The sequence below is a fragment of the Papaver somniferum genome, unplaced genomic scaffold, assembly GCF_003573695.1.
Source record: "Papaver somniferum cultivar HN1 unplaced genomic scaffold, ASM357369v1 unplaced-scaffold_125, whole genome shotgun sequence".
NCBI classification, from domain to species: domain Eukaryota; kingdom Viridiplantae; phylum Streptophyta; class Magnoliopsida; order Ranunculales; family Papaveraceae; genus Papaver; species Papaver somniferum.
In genome coordinates this window covers 14148322-14160053 of record NW_020621603.1, presented here as the reverse complement: position 1 = coordinate 14160053, position 11732 = coordinate 14148322, and the positions used below count along the sequence as shown (strand labels likewise).

Here is an 11732-nt window from a genome sequence, read left to right as displayed (position 1 = left end):
GCTTATAAAAAAATTTCAAGTGATCAAATGATAAATACGAAACATTCTAGGTCTACATCAAATGACTGTCTCACACAAATCATGTAAGATGTTACAAGGCGATTTTCACATGATCATCTTTTGACTTTCGTCAAGAATAATGATGAACGTAGTTAAAGCAAAAAGCTTTCCAATATATATTTCGAGAAAGATATAAACGAGTTAAACACAACTCGAAATATCAAATGTGTATAATGTAAAGTATATATAGCTATACTACTTAGTCTCAATATAAGATAAAATAGAATATACTTCTAAGTGATAGATGGGTTCAATTCTCTACATACCTTTTGTTGATGAAGTTCCTCCAATCTCCCCTCAGTAGATCTTCATCTTCAATCAGTGAACCCCGTGAAGTCTAAAGCTCAACTACACATTCTATCATAATCTGAGACATATCTATAAATAGACTATAAATCAAGACTTATATTTTTGACAATTAAACTTGAGATAACAACGCTTGCGAGTTCGACCGAGCAGTGCTCTTACACATACAATGACTACAAGAGGTAAAATGGGTGTTTCTAGACCAAACCAAGAATTTTTTGCTTCAGAGGTTCAGTCTGTTTGTGAGGATATCACAATCCAAACATGTTACACTGAGGCTTGTAAAGATCCTAATTGAAGAGTTGTGTGCACTGTTGGTGCTCTTCAGTATGCAACAATCACTAGACCTGATATTTCTTATGATGTTGATAAAGCTAGTCAGCACATGCAACATCCTACTTCTGCAGATTGGTCAGTCGCCAAAATATATTTGCAAGGTACAATTTTCTACGACCTACAGTTTAAACACTCTTTAAGTTGCAGGCATATTCAGATGGTGATTGGGCTGGTGACATGACTGACAGACGCTCAACAAGTGGAATGGTTGTTTTTCTTGGTTAAAATCTCATTTTCTGGTGCTCCGTAAAATGGAAGATTGTTTCTAGATCTAGTACATAGGCAGAAGTTGTGCATTAGCATATGCAACATCTGAATTGGTATGGGTTCAATATTTGCTCAATGAACTGCATTTCACAACTCCAAGAGTACCAGTTTATGGTGTCAACAAATCCTGTTTTTCAGAACAAAATGAAGCATATAGAAATTTCATTTCATTATGTCAGAGAATTGGTTGCTTCAAAAGCCCTGGATGTGCGACTCCTCTCCACTCAGGATCACATAACTGATATTTTCACAAAAGAGTTATCTAGTACTCACTTCTCTGTGCTCATATTCAAGCTCAGTGTATTTGGTCCTCCATATACCCTGCACTTGGTGGTGGTGGTGGTGTGTGTGTGTAGGGGTGTGTGTGTGTTAGGACACATATATAAATCTGTGTGAAATGTGTGTATGGTAACTTCCAGGTGACGGTTAATGTGTACGTTAGTCACCGGTTGTATGAGTCACAAGAATAGAGTGTTTTAAATGAATGCGCAATTGGGGATATGATAATAAGACAAAATAGGGATTTAAATAGTAAATCAGAGTTACCCCCATCCATGTATTTTAACTATTCCTAATCTACCCCTCACTAATCATGTTTAATGGTTAATTATAATTAGCTAAGTTAATAAATTAGTTTGATAATGATTAGTATTAGTATAAACATAAATCATGATCACTTCCCTTGGGTGAGATTAGAAGGAATTTTTTTGAGGTAATACGAATATGGTTAAAATGAGTACTCCAACATACAAAATGCCGACAAATGTTACAAAACTTACAGAAAATGGGTACTCCCAACTTACAATGTCGACATTGTAAGTTATTTATCGAGCACGTCGGCACCATTTTCTGGCATGGTCTTCATCACTAATACAATGTCGGCGATGTAAAAAAAATATATCACCCCCGACATGGTTTTCATCACTTCTGGCATGGTCTTCGTTACCTTCGGCATGATATTCATCGCTTCCGGCTTGGTCTTTATCAATAATACAATATCGGCGATATAAAAAAAAATTGTTTTCAAGTGAAGAGCCGGCTGCGAAGGAGAAGAGAATTTGAAATGGAGTGGGGAATATTTAGGCTTGATTTAGATTTTATTTGTTTTAAAGGGTATTTTAGTATTTCCGTCCTTAAAAAAAACCTTAGCAGAAACTATTGGATGGAAATATTAATTCATATCCCCCGATTGCATCTTCTTTTAAATAGTCCGAATTATGTGTGTGTCTGTCTATCTGTAACAAGAAAACTAAATGAAATCAAGTCGGAGAAAAATGTCCATCAACTTCATCTCTTCTTCACAATATTTAATATGATGTCATATAGGCTTTTGTTTTTGTTACCCGGGCATCTCTGACAGTTTGGTGCCAATTTTTTGAACCAAACAACACAATCCATTTGTATGTAATTAACAATTTTGGTTCCTAAAAATCTAATTCCCTAATATATTTCTTTTGCATTGGTCTAATAGTACAATGGAATCGGATTTCAAAGTAAAAACAAAAATAATTAAATAAATTACATAAACCAGAAGTTAATTTTTTAGATTTGAATGCAATCCCTTTGAAGATTTTTCCTCTTCATTTGGTTATTGTTTTCAACCGACTTAGGTTGATCACTCGTGCATAACTTTGTGTAACTTTGATCACTTGACATTTGTTTATTATAGGAGAAATACATAACATAACTGAGGAGTAAGACCAACAACTAACTTTATTGAATATCGTAGAAATAATGTTAAATGAAACATTTTACCTTCATTTAACATAAAATATAAATGTCTAGCAAACAAAAAAACTATGCTGGATTGAAATTGGGGGGTTGCAATACTTTGGTCTATCAACCACGCCACCATTTTTCTTACAAACTTAGGGGGGCTGGAATGCTTACTCTATCAACCACACCACACAATAGGGGGGCTGGAATACTTACTCTATCAACCACACCACACAATATTGAAGTGTTACAAGGACTCCACTAGGAAAGACATGGAACGGGTGGAGAAACAGGACCTTGAGAAATTCCATGGGCATTGATGCAGTTAGAAATTGTATCTTTTTCCCTTTTGACATGCTTCACTTGAATTCTTTCGAGAGTAATGTCTGTGCAGCCAACTGTTTTACTGCAAGCCAGATTGATAGCCACTTCTTTCGTTGAGGTACCTCTTAACCCTTTGAATGTCACGTCACTCACTTTCACGGCCGATTTCTATGAAACAAAGGTGTCAAGTGTCAAGGATCGACGACAGTTGTTTAAAAGATTCGCATGATGAAACATGCAAATGGGGATAATGGGGGGACTTACATGAGTTTCACAGTTATGATCACCATTGCAATAATACTGATCAATGATAATGGGGTTATCAACTGAATCAAAATATATGTCTTCAAACTTGATATCTCTTGCATAACCAGATCCTCCCTACACAAGTTGATGACAAAATGTTAGCAAGATCTAATCAGTAAAAAGGTTTTTCTGTTTTTTCTTCCATGGATCAATATTTTTACCTGCCATGTCTTGATTCTCGCCCCATTCATAGTCTTTATAAAATTACAACTACTAACACGTATCACTTCAACGGCAGCGCTCGATTTATCTTCTCCTAAACTTCCAATACTGTAAATAAAAATCATTACCAAAATGTATACATCTTCAAAAGGAAATGACAGAACGGAGAATTATATATGTCTCATATATACCTTATTCCATGTCCTGGTCCGCATGTAATTTTACTAATAAAGACATAGGAGCTATTATCCCCAATAGAAATGCAGTCATCACCTACAGCATAGAAATCACTCGTTAGAACGTACGTACACTGGACTGAACGATATTAATTTTTCGGGCACATATGTATCGGTTCTCATAGTACCTGTTGCGATAATGGAGTGATCAATATACACATTTCTAGAATTTCCGATGTGAATACCATCAGTGTTCATGCTGTCTTCGGGTGCGGTTATATGGATGTTAGAAATTGCAACCCTGTCGCATCCGTTTATGACTATATGAAACATTGGAGCGTCTACGAAATACACACCAATAATCTTAAGGTGATTACAGTTATGGGCCACAAATGCCTGCAAGGAAATGCACAAAAACAAAAGTCATGACAGATTTCTTGGTGCTGGAGCACCTGCCGCAGCACAGAAGATAACACCGAAGCAGATTTTTAGCATTAAAAAACATACCGTGGGTGCACGAGAACATTTCTGTATAAAAAGAATAAAAATAAAAAGTTAGTAAAATAGGAAAAGGGACTTGGCTAGCCGATATTGATTTGAAATAAGCAGAAGAGCGAAATGCATGAAAAATTTACGTGGTCCACTCTGCATTTCCACCATGATGAACCTCGACCGTCGAATTGGCCTGGTCCTTGGATAGTAAGTCCGTCTATTGAATCGAATACCAACCAACTCTTGGCATCATCATCGTTCCACGATGACATTTCTGGCGCGATTACTTTCCCAAAAATCTGCATTTACAGCCAAGTAAATAAGAAAATTTGAAACAACTGTAGAAATCTGATAAATTGAGTGTAGAAACGAAGTGAATAAAATACCTGGATGTATACGTTTCCGGACTTGCATGGACCACTGAAGGTCATGGGCTTAACCAGAAAAGTTCTTCCTGAAGGTATTACCATGACTGATTTCTCTTTTGCTCCACATGTATCTTCCCATGCTTTCATAAATGCCTAAATCGGACAAAAAATTAAATAAATTTTTCTTTCCAAATCCACATAGAAATATAATAAAAACTGACAGAATATTGTCTTTATATTGCTAAAATACAGCTCCTTGAGGATTTTCAGTGAAAAAAAGAGGTTTAATTAAATATTTTTTCTAGTATAAAAATATAAAGAAAGAATGATATCTAAAAAAAAATTGTGGTATTTTTTCTTTTCTGATTTTGAGAACTAGTTCTGCATCTGGGGACGAGAAAGCATTTATGTTTCTAGTCACCAAACACGCTATGAACTTCCAGCCTCTCAGACAAGAGATCTGAATGCAAAAACAGCATTAGCTTCATGGCCACTTGCACACCTTTATAATGACGTCTAAACAATAAAGTTAAAATCTTCAGGGAGGCCATGCATGCAAGAAAATAAATTCTAGCACATATAGGCAAAGAAGAAGGAAATTACTTCAGAATCATCTTTCTTGCCGTTTCCCACAGCTCCATATCTCATGACGTTGAAGTAGGTCGCATCAACGCAGCCTGACACGATATAGATACCGATGAACAAAACTAAACTAGCCCTCAAAATATCCTACAAGAAAATAAAAAAGAAAGGGTTAGATATCATAATAATAATATAATAAAAACAGTCCAAATCGCTCCTCGGATACTCAAAAGAAAAAATGAAGAAAATAAAATATTAAGATGGGTATAGGGATTATAATCACCATATCTGCTGAAGAGATGAAGAGATAAAACTGAAAACTGAAAAGAATGATACTGGTTTTGATGGCTAACTTGAATACCGGCTGTTCATATATATAAGATCAGAACGTAATTATATGGAAATATATGTAATTATGATTAAGGATATAATAATAAGAGTAAAGATATTTGTAATAAAATCTATTGTTACTTGATTCAGCTTTTATTTCCTTCTCAATTATATATTTGATTGATTTTTCATAAAATTGGAATATTTTAAAATGGGAATGTTGGTGTTTTAAATGGAAACTCATTTAACAGTTTTTAGGTTTACCATATATATATATATATATATATATATATATATATGCTAGATTAGTCCAAAACTGGTAACCAGAATAACTTCCGTTTAGCTACTAATTAAAAACAGTAAAAATGGAAACCGAAAATTATGGATAAATTAACAGATATAAAAAAAAATGCGGTTAGGATATTTTTGTAAATAAAATCTAATGTTGCTACATTTATTATTTATTGGGAGAGATTTGTGTTCTTGATTTGGCTTTAATTTCCTTTTTAATTCTGTATTTAATTGATCTTTTATAAAGTCGAAAGATTTCAAAAATGGGATATGATTGTTTTAAATGGAAATTCGTTAACAGTTTTTAGGTTTACCATACATATGCTAGGTTATATAGTCAAATGAGTTCAATCCAAAACTGGTAACTAGAATAACTTCCGTGTAGCTCAAAACTGAAATTGCTGAGGACGGTCAATGGAGGTCAACTGACATTACCGACAAACTAGTCCATAAGAGCTATGTATCCCCCAATCATTTTCCCGGTGCCTTTCGTCCATCCGGAAATTGTGAACCCTTCAAGGCCTCCGGTGAGTCTCATACTGAATGTCATGTACCACTATTTTGCAACTGGTATTCGGAAGAAAAAAAAATGAAGGATATGAGTGGGAGAAAATGAGGTATATGAGAAGCATTTGTTGCGCATGAAAATTGTGACTACAAAGTTAGCACCACAATAAATAGGAATTTTATTTTAGTGTCCGAGCATTTTTTATCATACGACGACCAACCATTTAAAACCTTATACAATCACTCTAGTTATCTGGATCAGTTTTTTCACTTCGCATTTTATTTTAGTTTTTGCAATTATTTACAATGATTCAATGGGAACCACTTCACGATATACTACTATCAATGGGAACCCCAGGCTAGGATTCCAACTTACAATAGGGATGCAACTGCAAGCCAAAATGACGGTGCCACTTTTCAACTTGTGCACTACCAAAATCAACAACTTAGTGCTCAGCCAGAGTTGAATTTAGCTGACATTACATCTACATTATTACCCTCAGCGACATTATTACCCAACATTTTATTACGCTTCACCATGTTCCATACGAGGATGCAAGAAATATCTGCACTTATAATTACTACTACACTACTATACTTCCAAAGGGCTAACCGGAAGTTTGATCCGCCCAGATTCTGATATTCAGTAACTCATATTTCAATTGTTATGTACATCAAGTAGTACAACTCTGATATGACTTGCCCTAATAAGTAAACCAAGGAAAACAAAACTCAAGAACCTGACAATAAGATTCTTGTCAGTCTGAGAATCAACAAACGCCGCAACTCTTCCTACAATATCCAGCGGCATCTTTAGTACCCACCATATAAACTGGGTTCTTGTCACATTCACCAACTGCAGCCCACTGCTCACAGTGTTTGTCCTCATCTATGCATCCTGCATCAGTGCTTCTTGTCGTCCGTTTATCAAAATCTCTAACATGGATCCACTTGGTTGCAGACCATTTCTCACCTTCGATAACAGGACAGCTACCATGTAAGCTTGTTGGATCCTGTGATGTATCTAAGTTGAGGCCGAAGAATAACAATGCGTCACCTTTCCTGGTTTTCACTGTTGGGTATGCACCAAAAAGTCAGTATATGTATATTATCCAATCGATGCATTTGCTAGTTATGAATCAAGCACAATAAACGAGGCTCATGAAATATAATATGCATCATGGGTTTGATTCCTGTTTGTAACTTTGATTTTTAAAAAACTGAACTCTATCTCTACCCGTCATACAAACAACCAGAACAGTGAACTCTGGATGATTTGAACACCACAAGGATGATTTGGCTAATCAACACCTTTAACATGTATGAACAAGGCCACACGAAGATAACCATGGACTTGGTGATCAAGGACCATCTCACTGATGACCGTTAAAGTCACAACCATCAAATGGAAGGGTCTGAACGAATGATCTACAAATTACAAAGTAGAAGATATAGGTTTGCGGATCTCAACTACAGTATACAATTTTTTCAACCTTAAGGCTTCACAACAGTACCTGCATATCCCTTTTTGGCGCAGTCAGACCAAGACTCGTCCTTCACTTGAGACGCCTTCGCCTTGAATTAAAAAGAATGTTCTGTCACTGACACAATAAATGAGAAAAACCATACTTTGCTCAAAAATAGAACTCATTTTTACCTCTGAGTCAGGGAAGACTGTCTCACCACCCTTCTCTACATTAGACAAGTACATAAGTACAGTTGCAATCCGCTGGCCTCCATATTCTTGATTCACCTTGTCATGGAAATAGTCGTAATGTGGCTCGTACTTTTGACCATTCTCATAGTGCAGTATTTGCATCGCCTCCCCATTTTCTGAGAACCATAATAAGCTTAATGTTGAAACTTTAAGAGTCAAGCAAATTAGGAAACAGAAAACAAAAAAGGGTGTTCCAGAATTACCTTCCGGAAGGAAAGACCAAGCAGCAATTCTTTCCTCAATATTCTTTACAACTTCATCCTTCAAATACCAAAAAGCGAGCAATAAAGGAAAAGTAAGTTAAGCTTTTAAACATATAAGCTGCAAGCACATTAACTTGGCTACTGGCAAAACAAGACAAGGGGATGACTACAAGATAATGAAAGAAGCATCAGAAAAAGTATAAAATAAGGACAGACAGATGTTAATAACAAGATATAACATGTAACAACTCCAGATATCACCTAATATAATAATGGTTGTAAACAAGATTGCAGTTCAATCTAACAGTTCGGAAAAATCAGTTTCCCGGAAGCCTCACGGTGGACATAAGTTGGCCTCATTACTCCAATGATCATAGGATAATTGAGGAGCTAAAGGGTAAAATTCCAATATCTTCCCACAGGACCATTATAGCCATCTAACTTACTAACTTGGCCAACTATTCACACCATAAAATACCAAAAGTCGTAGCCATGGAATCCTAGAGTCCGAAGACTCCGAGATGCAGTCCATAATAGGAATGTGTTATGACTATCAACAAAGTAGGAACTGTAAAGATGGGAACAAAAATACGAAAATAATCTACTACAGATTTCTTTTCCCAGTTTTACATTCAAGTCCATACTCGGCGGCCCTTGTGTGCTCCTGAAAACACCACCATAAGATCACCTCATTAGGTGGTCAATGAATATGGCCTTTCTTCACCAGTCATGTCTAAAATGATAAAGCTTCTGTGAAAATTTATCTAGGCATCCACATATGCAACACAAACACATGCAAAATCAAATGATAAGCCAGAACCAAAAAGTCGTATGTGCCATGTTAGTTGTCTCACAGCACAGATACATAAGTAAGAAGCAGGAATAAGCCTTATTTCTTATTGCTAATTTAAACGGCAGATATTTAACAAACGAGTTCATGTTCTAGTTCTTGCTAGCATTTAATAAGTGGAATATTTGGATGCCCCTGTATGGTATCAGTGGAATTTAAGCAGACCCTAAACTAAAATACGCAGCAGCCTTCACCAAGTTTAATAAGATATATGAAGATGTATGGTGTTGCAAAACTGACTCTGAAGATGAATCCCTCAATTCCATAAAATTTCCAAGAGAAAAGACACCTCTTGTTTTTGTACTACGTTTCTGTTATGTAAGAATGGGATTTCAGGGAACGTTGAGTTTGCAATTGAATATTCTCATGTTTATTCATAAAGGAAGACAATGTCATACCCCCAAATCAACCATTTAAAAAGGTAGTTTTCTTCATTCAATGTGACTCAGTAGGTGCATCTAGAGTTGGAAATTAAAAACACTGATACTTCCCCATTAATCAACTAATCCCGCCACCTTCACAACTCAGTCCGTTTGGGTAAAGACCACCACCTCAATACTTCATTAGTTCATTGATTCATCCAACAATGCTCATAGAAACAAATTGATGCAATACTAGGAATACTTCTTTCGCCTAACAATGATTCAAACTAGTACCACCACAATTGTAGATTGAGAGATAAAATCAAAAAACTCACCTGTCCTTTAGTGAGAAACATTCCTGAGCTTGTTCTGACTTCACTCTTTACGCTCTTACCTGATTCATTATCAGCCACCATTGATAATTCCAGCTTATCCTTTGCCTATTTTTCATCAAAATCAAAAAAATACATATAAGTAGCCATTACAAAAACCACAAATAAAAGAAAGGAAATTTCTGATAAAAATAATCACCAGAGTAATGAGGTGGTCACATTCTTCATCAGACAGAAAATTCTTATACAAAAAAGCTCTGCATCATCAGGGAAAACATAAAAACAAAACCAAATCAATAAAATTTGAAAGAAAAAAAATATAATAATCAATTTTAAGTGAGACCCATCTCTGTAATCACAAATAAAAATCAAACCTTGGGCGCCATGAAAGTTGAGTAACTCTGGTTGGATCGAAACCAGGAGGGCTTCCTTTCATTTTTAAGTGAGACCCATCATCTTTGTTATCACCAAGCCAACGAGGGAGATATGCAGAATGAGAGAAATTAAGAAGAGAAAGAAGAATGAACACTAAAAACACCCAGAAATCCATTTATTGTAAAGAACCCTAAATAAGAATTCTTCTTTCTTACAAAATTAGACACAACGAGAGAAAGAGGGAAGAAATACAGGAGAAGAATAAGAAGAAGGTAGAATGGAGAAAGCAACAGCCTTTAATTAGTACAGTCCACGGGCGTGGACAGATCTAACACATTTATGATTCTGGTTATGGTTTTGTTTGCGTTACCAGTAGATCTGAACCGTTGAGTGAGATTCTATGAAGATGAGAGTTTTTGATTAATGTGGACGACGCCCACTGGAATTGTGGAGTTTTTCCAAGTCTTTGTTTCATGGTCTGTTCAAAGATAAAGAAAGAGTAAAAGTCTTTGCGTTCGTCGTCGTCGTCGTCGTCGTCGTCGTCGTCGTCTATATTGATCCTTGACAGGGTCGGTGGGGCATATTGTCTTTTCAGAATTTTCTTCGCCTAGTTGTAAGGTGCTGCGTCATGCATAAATGATACATCTACCGGGATTATATCCCGCGGAAATCACCGAGAGAGACAGACAGGTGGGACCCGCATGCCACACACTAATCTCAATGCTAGGCTAGAGCCTAGTTAGCAATTCGGGATTCGTCAAACGTACGTAACGGCAAACGTACGAGTATTATACGGTTTTGTAAAATCCAGATTCGGTCCAAAATTCGGTCAACAGGATGTGATTCGTCAGTAATTCGGAACGGCATACGTACGTGTATAATTCGATTTATAAATGTGAGTTCGACTCTGAAAATTCGGTATCTATATATAACAAATAATTTGTATTTATAAGGTCATAGACCAATTTTTATGCATATGTGTGAGTTATTTAAAGAAAAAATAAACTTAATATGATGATATTAATAATATATACAACATTAGTTATCCAAGAGGACGTCGTATGGTGGTTTAGATGCTTGGTTAGTGAGTTTGAGATCTCTCTCACCTTCACCTTCAAATCTCTTCAGTCGTTTTTGTTTCATAAAAATTACAACACGTCTAATATTCGGTCGTGTATGCTCGGGAGGCAGTAAAGCCCAAAAACTGGAGTCTTTGAAAAGTAAAAGCTAAAGAATTTATGGCGAATTAAGCGGACGTATCATTCGGGATACGAATTTGAATCATTCGCGAACTTACTAACTAGGTGTTAGAGGGCATTGCCCAACTGCGCACGATCTCTTCTCGGGATTTAATCTCAATGCTAGAGGGCATTGCCCAACTGCCGCATGATCTCTTCCCGGGATTTACCGCGGAATTTTCGGGTGTGAACGTAGCATCGTTGCGAATTTAGTGACATTCGTAGGCAACTGGAGGATACATTTTGGGCAATTGGATGCCTTATAGGGATGGCCATTTGCCCCACCCAAATCCATCCCCGTGAGTACCCGTCCCTATTGGGTAGGGTTTTACCTGTACAAACGGGATTGGGGTTGGGTATGGATAATACCCGAAATTAGTGAAGCGGGGATGGGATGGGATTCTAGATCCCCGCCTCATACCCGCCCCGTAC

At 36.4% G+C, this 11732-nt stretch overlaps 2 protein-coding genes across 2 annotated transcripts; both read right to left on the bottom strand.

Annotated features, from left to right (window-relative positions):
* Positions 1–2726: 2726 nt before the first annotated feature.
* Positions 2727–5423, bottom strand: LOC113331153 (probable polygalacturonase At3g15720). Its single transcript, XM_026577907.1, has 10 exons — positions 5379–5423; positions 5117–5242; positions 4532–4666; positions 4289–4444; positions 4161–4181; positions 3842–4049; positions 3669–3750; positions 3477–3585; positions 3274–3390; positions 2727–3177 (listed from the first exon to the last, which is right to left on the bottom strand). The coding sequence occupies exons 1-10, from the start codon at positions 5379–5381 to the stop codon at positions 2947–2949; spliced, it is 1188 nt and encodes a 395-aa protein (XP_026433692.1). The 5' UTR covers positions 5382–5423; the 3' UTR covers positions 2727–2946.
* A 1190-nt stretch (positions 5424–6613) lies between these two features.
* LOC113331419 (probable prolyl 4-hydroxylase 6) lies at positions 6614–10614 on the bottom strand. Its single transcript, XM_026578126.1, has 7 exons — positions 10062–10614; positions 9887–9944; positions 9691–9795; positions 8144–8201; positions 7881–8056; positions 7738–7798; positions 6614–7295 (listed from the first exon to the last, which is right to left on the bottom strand). Exons 1-7 carry the CDS (start codon positions 10235–10237, stop codon positions 6994–6996), a joined length of 936 nt encoding a protein of 311 aa, XP_026433911.1. The 5' UTR covers positions 10238–10614; the 3' UTR covers positions 6614–6993.
* Positions 10615–11732: the final 1118 nt, after the last annotated feature.

Bases quoted from the DNA above. Each gene is read 5' to 3' on its own strand.
- LOC113331153 (XM_026577907.1), bottom strand. The intron at 4,050-4,160 runs GTATGTTTTTTA...ATTTCCTTGCAG, and splicing joins AATGTTCTCGTGCACCCACG to GCATTTGTGGCCCATAACTG. The intron at 3,178-3,273 runs GTAAGTCCCCCC...TTTGTTTCATAG, and splicing joins ATCATAACTGTGAAACTCAT to AAATCGGCCGTGAAAGTGAG.
- LOC113331419 (XM_026578126.1), bottom strand. From the start codon at position 10,237: ATGGATTTCTGGGTGTTTTTAGTGTTCATTCTTCTTTCTCTTCTTAAT. The intron at 9,945-10,061 runs GTTTGATTTTTA...CTGATGATGCAG, and splicing joins CAACTTTCATGGCGCCCAAG to AGCTTTTTTGTATAAGAATT. The intron at 8,057-8,143 runs GTAATTCTGGAA...TATGGTTCTCAG, and splicing joins TTGGTCTTTCCTTCCGGAAG to AAAATGGGGAGGCGATGCAA.